The sequence below is a fragment of the Aquarana catesbeiana genome, unplaced genomic scaffold (assembly GCF_042186555.1).
Source record: "Aquarana catesbeiana isolate 2022-GZ unplaced genomic scaffold, ASM4218655v1 unanchor229, whole genome shotgun sequence".
Classification (NCBI taxonomy): Eukaryota; Metazoa; Chordata; class Amphibia; order Anura; family Ranidae; genus Aquarana; species Aquarana catesbeiana.
Window position 1 is genome coordinate 60,537 of NW_027362656.1, and position 9,083 is coordinate 69,619.

At 46.2% G+C, this 9,083-nt stretch overlaps 1 protein-coding gene across 1 annotated transcript in view; it reads right to left on the reverse strand.

The window, feature by feature from the left end:
* Positions 1 to 8,771, reverse strand: part of LOC141121744 (uncharacterized) — a 52,848-nt gene extending 44,077 nt beyond the window's left edge. The window contains exons 1-6 of the mRNA XM_073611452.1: positions 8,705 to 8,771; positions 4,946 to 5,060; positions 4,684 to 4,818; positions 4,474 to 4,597; positions 4,260 to 4,357; positions 3,962 to 4,180 (exon numbers count right to left, since the gene is read on the reverse strand). Of these exons, the coding sequence (XP_073467553.1) occupies positions 3,962 to 4,180; positions 4,260 to 4,357; positions 4,474 to 4,597; positions 4,684 to 4,818; positions 4,946 to 5,041 (672 nt within the window). The 5' untranslated portion in view covers positions 5,042 to 5,060; positions 8,705 to 8,771. The remainder of the gene's footprint in view (positions 1 to 3,961; positions 4,181 to 4,259; positions 4,358 to 4,473; positions 4,598 to 4,683; positions 4,819 to 4,945; positions 5,061 to 8,704) is intronic.
* Between the last annotated feature and the right edge of the window lie 312 nt (positions 8,772 to 9,083).

The following is a 9,083-nucleotide window of genomic DNA, read 5'->3' on the forward strand; positions in this document are numbered from 1 at the left end:
AAGCGACGCAGTGCCGTATCGCAAAAAGTGCTCTGGTCAGGAAGGGGGTAAATTTTTCTGGGGCTGAAGTGGTTAAGCCAAACCAGCAACACTGTAGGCAGCATCCTAGCTGGTACATGATTTTTTCCTCTATCTTGCTGGTTCCAGTACCCTCTGTACTGTTTCTTATGCCGCGTACACACAACCGTTTTTTCCGTCGGAATGAACTCCGCTAAAACGGACTTGCCTACACACGATCACACCAAAGTCCGATCGTTTAGAACGCAATGTCGTACGACGGGACTAGAAAAGGGAAGTTCAAAAGCCAGTAGCCAATAGCTGCCCTTGCATCGTTTTTAGTCTGTCGGACTAGCATACAGACGATTGGTTTTCCCGATAGGAACTGATTCTGTCGGAAAGATTTGAAACATGTTCTATTTCTAGGTCCGTCAGAATTTTAAAAAGAAAAAGTTCGATGAAGCCCACACACGATCGGAATGTCCGATGGAATGATTCCGTCGGCCCTTTTCTGCCGGAAAGTCCGGTCGTGTGTACGCGGCATAAGGCTTCAGTGCATCCTGAAGTGACCAGGCCAGGCAAGAAGTCTTCTTCCTGGCTTTCTCCAGAGAGGTCCTCCCCTAGGCCTGGATCTCGGTATCCCCCATTGACAGGCAGGACCACTTCAGGCCCACATCCCTAGTACATGGCACGCCCTACACAGGCTATGAGTCTAACAGACAGATTAGTCCAGCAGCACCCCCTCAGACTTCAGCCTGGAAAAAGTGAGAGATCACAAGGCCTGTCCCCCAATATTTATTTCCCCTCCAGCATGCACCAGTGGTAATGAATCTTCTGCTGGATTGGTTGAAGGAAATATAAATATTCATAACTCAGTCTTGTTGTGGAATCTCATGCTATTACCAGTGACACCTACTGGCAGCAGTGAGATCACAGCCCCACTGAGCTTAGGGAAAGACAAGGCAAAAACTATAAAAATCAGTCTGGGCTGAATACCACCCAGCCAAAACTTTGGGTAATAGCCCCTGTTTAGGACAGGGTGCTACATGTATGCATCTGCCTCTAGATCGTTCTTTTACCTGAGTGAAGACAACGGCCTGGGTAATGATTGCGGAGCAGCTCCACACTGGACCTTTCCCAGGAGTGACTGTACATTGGCGATGGGTTAGCAAAAAAGCAGAGGGAGCCAGTGGCCAACAGAGACAAAATCCTCCTCTGTGGAGCATAGCCATATCCTCCTCTTCTAATCGCTCTTCCCTGCCTGTGTGTGAAGGATGCCAACTGTCATTTATTAGCATCCCTCAGTCTAGGCTGTCCCACCAGCACATCGGCCCACCCGGCGCCTCCCCCAGGCCCAGCTATCATACTGCCAAGACCAGGTCTAGGTGTCCCAACAAAAGTCGAGCTAGCCCACCCAAGCTGTTGAACTCAGATCCAGGTAGCCTTACCCCCACTTTTCATGCCAACCCAAGCTAGCCCAATCATTTGTCAAGGCAAGGCCCAGCTAGTTCACTTATCCATCAAGACCAGAATTGGCTAGTCCACTCAGCTGTCAAGTCCAAACCCAGCTAGCCCAATCAGCTGTCAAGTCCAAACCCAGCTAGCCCAATCAGCTGTCAAGTCCAAACCCAGCTAGCCCAATCAGCTGTCAAGCCCAGGCCAAGCTAGGTCACTCAGCTTCCAGGACCATGCATCGGAAATGGGAAAGCATGTAATCCCCTTTCATACTCCTACCATTCCACAAATTCCAGAGAAATAGGAAAGCGATTTTAGAGGATTCCCCATGGGAGTCTATTATGTTGCAACCACTTCCTTGGTGATCCAGGTTAACCTGACGTGGGCTTGCCACATGAGAGATCCTTGATTATTAGGCGGAGTCTACACTAGAGTGAGATAGAAATAATTTTCTGGTGGGTTCTTTGATGTTCATTAAGATAGGCCTTCCTTGAAAAACATTTTCCACACTCAGGGCAGGAATAAGGCTTCTCCTGTGAGTGGCATATCTGATGTTTATTAAGACCAGACTTCTGTGAAAAGGATTTTCCACACTCAGCACATGGAAATGGCCTCTCCCCTGTGTGAGATCTTTGATGTATAACAAGTTGCGATTTCCATGGAAAACATTTCCCGCACTCAGGGCAGGAATACGGCTTCTCCCCCGTGTGTAGTCTCTGATGTGCAACCAGGTCTGATTTCTGTGAAAATCTGTTCCCGCACTCATGGCAGGAATACGGTTTCTCCACTGTGTGAGACCTCTGATGTGCGGTAAGAAGGGCCTTCTTGGAAAAACATTTTCCGCACTTTAGACAAGGATACGGCTTCTCACCGGTGTGAGATCTTTGATGTATAACAAGAGCTGATTTCTGTGTATAACGTTTTCCGCACTCGGCACAGGAATAGGGCTTCTCTCCCGTGTGAGATCTCTGATGTCTAATAAGTTCTGATTTCCGTGTAAAACATTTCCAGCATTCAGAACAGGAATGAAGCTTTTCCCCCGTGTGAGATTTCTGATGTACAGTAAGGCTTGATTCAGAAATAAAACTTTCCCCACATTCAGGACAGGAAAATTTCTCCTCCCCCTGAATTCCGGCACCATCCCTCACAGTACGAGGTTGTTCAGAGTCAGAGGGATTCCATGGACTATCCACACTGTGAAGTCCTCCGTCCATAGCTGAGCTCATTGTCTTTTCTCCTGCACAATCTCTTGTGATGTCCTCAGCTTCCATTTTGCAGATTAGAGATAAAGTGAGATGATCCTTTGAGGGTTTCTCCATGGCATGTCCTGGAAAAAGATAAAAACATAATTGATAGTAGGGATGAGACAAAACACTGGGGTTTGGTTTAAGTAGATTATGGTGAACATGGGTATATGTTTGACGCCGAATCCAAATAGTTTAAAAAAAAAAAGACAATTTGTTCTTGAATACCTATATGCAGTGGTAAATATAAGTAACCCGCTATATGGTTACAGAACAAAATAATGAATCCACTCTGAGAATAACAGATAATATATATAAATATACCCAGAAGTAGGAAATACAGGGTAAATTAAACTGGTAGTCAGACATAAAGCTATATGAGGGGTGGGGGGGGGGGATATAAATCTTTTTATGCTAACCACTTCAGCTCCGGAAGGTTTACCCCCCCCCCCCTTCATAACCAGGCCTTTTTTTTGCAAAACGGCACTGCGTTACTATAACTGACAATTGCACAGGAAGCTGCAAAGTATAGTATAGTATAGCGTTCCCCTATAGGAAGCTGCAAAGTATAGTATAGAGTTCCCCTATAGGCAGCTGCAAAGTATAGTATAGAGTTTCCCTATAGGAAGCCACAAAATATAGTATAGAGTTCTCCTATAGCAAGGTAAAAAACGTCTGCCTATAGAATCCCTCACTTCCTTCTCCTGCCCAGGACTACATGTCCCATGAGGCATTGTTCCTCACACATTCACAAGTTCTCAGGCACTTACTGGCATGTATGGAGGGTGTACTGAGCTGTATGTGTGTTGCACTGTTTTTTTCTGATATGTAAACAAATAATGCATTCTGTTTGCAGGCCAACTAATCAGCTGGCCAACTAATCAATTATGAAAATAGTTGACAACTATTTTCATAATTGATTAAGCCCATTAGTTGTTTCAGCCCTAGAGAAAACAGAAGAATATATTTTGGCTCACCTGTGCTGAACTCTGTAGGAGTGTCCTCCTCTACAAATGTTCCCAATTTTCCATCCTCCTCCATAGACTGCTCATCATCCCTCACATACCTCTCTTCTTCACCTTCAACTTTTATGTTCATCAGATCTTCACCCTAAACCAACAGAATGGCAGAAAATAACATCAGTAAAATAGAAGTATTTATGATGTGAGATCTCAAAGAAAATATCATCTTGTAAAGTCCACATATTGTCTCCACATGTCAGAGTGTTCAATCACTTTATGTTCCAGACACTCAATCCCACCTACCTGATGATGGTGAGGGATGGTGTGACCTTCCTGTGTGGAATCCCGGGAATACAGAGGACGGGGACATCTCTCTGGTGGGTTCCTGGTATTAGGTGACTCCATCATAATGTCATTGTGAAGATCATTGTGTCCTTTTGAAAGCTCCTCTACTCCATACTCCTCATCCTCCTCTTTATACTCTTCTTTAACAACAATATTGAACTCCCTAAAGTGTCCACTCTAAAATATATAATAAACATTTATTGTAACAAACATGCTGTGTATAAATCATAACTATCAGTGATTGTTCCTCATCTACCTGATGATGGTGAGGGATGGTGTGATCTTCCTGTGTGGAATCTCGGGAATACAGAGGACGGGGACATCTCTCTGGTGGGTTCCCATTACTGGATCCATCTGTAGGAAACACACACACTGACTGAATACATTGTTTCTATGTGTTTATCAGATGATGGGGGATCTAGGTGGACCCTCCATACTGCTCTCTCCTTTACAATAAAGTCTCCTCTTACCCGGTGATGTGAGGGGTGGCTGATTGTCCATCATGAAGTCCTTGTAGAGATCCTTGTGTCCTTCTAAATACTCCCACTCCTCCATGGAGAAATAGACAGTGACATCCTGACACCTTATAGGAACCTGACACACACAATGATACAGTCACCATCCAGACACATCCCTTGTCTGTTACTGGATAATGTCCCAGAATTCCCAGCACCGCTCACCTCTCCTGTCAGCAGCTCCATCATCTTCTTGGTGACTTCTAGAATCTTCTGCATGTTGTGTCTCTCAGGTTTTAGGGAGTCACATGGAGGCACTGTGATGGTCATATGATCACCTGACTTCATAAGAGGAAATCTCTGTATTGGAGAACCAATAGTAATGTCATGTTAGAATCCCAGAATCCTCCTCACCTCTCCGGTCAGGTCTGTGTTTTATTAGTAGTGATAAGAGTGATGTCATGTGACTTCCCAGAATCCTCCTCACCTCTCCGGTTAGCAGGTAGATGATCTCCAGGGTGAGGTTTATTATCTTCTCAGTCATGTGACTCCAGTCCTCCTCCATCCTCACTGATATGGTCATGTGATCTGTGCGGGTTTTTCTGTAGATGGATAGTGGAAAATGATCTGGACTGTATTGGTTGTACAATATTAGGATGAAAATATAAAGGGATAACAGGCAGGCTGCCCCCAGTAGTACATATAGATTGGATTACTTTGTATTTGTTGGGTTTCTCGCACCCTGCACACCTGTTATATCCTGTCCTACCTGTCTGATTAGAAATTACATTTTCCAAGTAAAGTCTGTCTGATCTCTGAACTGAAATATAGGGATGAGATTCTGGCTTGCCTCAACCATGAGTTAAGGGTAAAACAAATGAATCCGAATTAAAGTGATTGTAAAGTCGTTTTCTTTTAAATAAAAATAACAAACTTAAATAAAAGCAATTTTAATGGGTTGTGCACATACAAATTAAATGAGTGGTCTTTCAAGTTCAACCTCAATACAAAAAAAAATATTATTAGGATATTCACTCTACACTCACTAGAATAGAAACAAAATGGGTCAGAATCAATTTGGATCATTTGTTATTCCGTTATTTCAAACATTAACAAAAGGCCCAAATGATTGCATCATGTCTCTGAAATGAAACAAATGAATTATTATTTTTTTTTGTTATAATTTATTTCGTAATCTTTATAATAATGAAAACTTCATCCGAATTTTGATTCATAACAAAGTGAATTGCACATGTCTAGTGCCTGGATTTGGCTCCATCCTTGATTTATGACTATCTTTTTAACTAATGAAACCACCAAGCTACTCATTCACTCCCTTGTTATCTCTCTCCTTGGCTACTGCAACTCCCTTCTCATAGGCCTACCTCTCTGCAAGCTATCCCCTCTTCAGTCTATCACGAATGCTGCTGTCAGATTCATTTACCTTACCCAACCACTCAGTGTCTGCCACCCCTCTCCAACAATCCTTCCACTGGCTTCTGCTCAGTGTCCTCCACCAATCTCTCCACTGGTCTCCGTTCAGTGTCCTCCACCCCTCTTCACTGGTCTCCGCTCAGTGTCCTCCACCCCTCTTCACTGGTCTCTGCTCAGTGTCCTCCACCAATCCCTCCACTGGTCTCCGCTCAGTGTCCTCCACCCCTCTTCACTGGTCTCCGCTCAGTGTCCTCCACCAATCCCTCCACTGGTCTCCGCTCAGTGTCCTCCACCAATCCCTCCACTGGTCTCCGCTCAGTGTCCTTCACCCCTCTTCACTGGTCTCCGCTCAGTGTCCTTCACCAATCCCTCCACTGGTTTCTGCCCATTGTCCTCCACCAATCCCTCCACTGGTCTCCGCTAAGTGTCCTCCACCCCTCTTCACTGGTCTCTGCTCAGTGTCCTCCACTCCTCTCCACCAATCCTTCCACTGGCTTCTGCTCAGTTTTCTCCACCAATCCCTCCACTGGTCTCCGCTCAGTGTCCTCCACCCCTCTTCACTGGTCTCTGCTCAGTGTCCTCCACCCCTCTCCACCAATCCCTCCACTGGCCTCCGCTCAGTGTCCTCCACCCCTCTTCACTGGCTTCTGCTCAGTGTCCTCCACCCCTCTCCGCCAATCCTTCCACTGGCTTCTGCTCAGTGTCCTCCACCAATCCCTCCACTGGTCTCCGCTCAGTGTCCTCCACCCCTCTTCACTGGTCTCTGCTCAATGTCCTCCACCAATCCCTCCACTGGTTTCTGCCTAGTGTCCTCCACCAATCCCTCCACTGGTCTCCGCTCAGTGTCCTCCACACCCCTCCACCAATCCTTCCACTGGCTTCTGCTCAGTTTTCTCCACCCCTCTACACCAATCCCTCCACTGGCCTCCGCTCAGTGTCCTCCACCCCTCTTCACTGGTCTCTGCTCAGTGTCCTCCACCCCTCTACACCAATCCTTCCACTGGCTTCTGTTCAGAGTCCTCCAACCCTCTACACCAATCCCTCCACTGGCCTCCACTCAGTGTCCTCCACCTCTCGTCACTGGTCTCTGCTCAGTGTCCTCCACCCCTCTCCGCCAATCCTTCCACTGGCTTCTGCTCAGTGTCCTCCACCCCTCTTCACTGGCTTCTGCTCAGTGTCCTCCACCCCTCTCCGCCAATCCTTTCACTGGCTTCTGCTCAGTGTCCTCCACCCCTCTCCGCCAATCCTTCCACTGGCTTCTGCTCAGTGTCCTCCACCCCTCTCCGCCAATCCTTCCACTGGCTTCTGCTCAGTGTCCTCCACCCCTCTCCACCAATCCCTCCACTTGCCTCTGCTCAGTGTCCTCCACCTAGGGTTGCCACCTCATCCCTTTAAAACCGAACACATATTAATTACACAGGTTCTGTAATTGATTAAGGTGGTAATTAAACTCACTAGGTGCCTTATCTGCATTACATTAGCTTCAGAATCTGTGTAATTCATATGTGTTCGGGTTTAAAGGGATGAGGTGGCAACTAAGGATGAAATGTCTCACTGCCTGTGATTAGCGCATCACCGTGCCGACTTCCTGGTGGGCTCGGCACGTGGAGTGTGCGAACACTCATCCTTAGTGGCAACCCTACCTCCACCCCTCTCCATCAATCCCTACACTGGCCTCCGCTTAGTGTGCTCCACCTCTCTCCACCAATCCCTCCACTGGCCACCGCTCAGTGTCCTCCACCCCCACTACCAATCCCTCCACTGGCCTCTGCTCAGTGCCCTCCACCCCTCTCTGCCAATCCCTACACTGGCTTCCGATTGCCCAGCAAATTTAATTCAAAATACTAATAACAACATACAAAGCCATTCACAACTCGGCCCCAAGCTACATCACTAACCTACTCTTCAAATATCACCCAAACAGTCCTCTCAAGACCTCCTGCACCCTTGCTCGTTTCCATGACTCTCCCATCCTCTGGAACTCTCTAGCTCAATCTGTCCGGCTACCTCCAACTCTGGCTGCCTTTAGGCAATACCTGAAAACTCACCTCTTCAAGGAAGCCTATCATGCCTTTATTACTTCCATCAGCTCATTCTCCATAGTTATTATAACCTTCTGTACCTCTTGCCCCACCCTCTTAGATTGTAAGCTCTTTCGAGCAGGGCCCTCCAAACCCTCTTGTTTTTCATTGTATTGTAACTTTACAGTCTCCCTTTTTACATTGTAAAGAGCTGTGTAAACTGCTGAAAATATATAATAATAATAATAATAATAATAATAATCTTGCAGTGCTTTCAATGCAGACATTTGCCCACCACTTTTCAGCTGGGACTCTGATCTTTGCACTTGATGATGTCAACACATGTGGGTGGTAATGATGGGAGGGTTTTTGTGGGTATATGTATTGTTTTGTTTCACTTCATATCATGATACGGATCTGAACCTGAGCACCGAAACTAATCCTCCACAAATTCAAACCAAAATTAGAATCCTGGCAAGTTCCGCACAACCCGAATCCCTCGTTACAAGAGACTGGAGTAAAGTGGGGAAATGCTCTGCCCCTGAAGGGGTTAATCTAGGTTTCCACACTATATATGTGTGTATCATCATCTGCTGGAGATAAAAGACATCACAGTGACTATGGAGGAAGAGGACGGACATGACGGGGGGGTTACTGGGTTTAAATAAAAAAAAAATAGCAGTGTCCTCTGATTCCAACTGTATTATATTGTATTGTAATTGTACAGTGTGCCCTTATGTTGTAAACTGTTGGAGCTATATAAATCCTGTATAATAATAAGATCTTATTACCTCCTCTGCTGCCAGTTCCAGCAATGTCTCCTCTCAACTCACCTCTCACCCGGAACTTCCTGTCTGTAGCTGACACCACTTCCTGTCTGTATTCCATAGAGATGTTCTATCTCCGTAAAAGTGAGATCACCATCTTGTGGAGCTCAGAGGAACTGCAGCTCTGAGAAACGTCTGGTAGTGTGAACACGGTCTTGTGCTGGGTGTGTATGTACTGTATATCCTTATAGATGGAGTCATCTCCACTCCCACCAAGGGGGATAGAAATATATTACTGCTCAGGATGAGCAGAGGGATGCTGCCACAAGCCTGCTGGCATCTCAGACAACCCACACTTCCTGGATTTGCGGTTCACGCAGAGTTCCTCCTTGGCTAGGGTGAC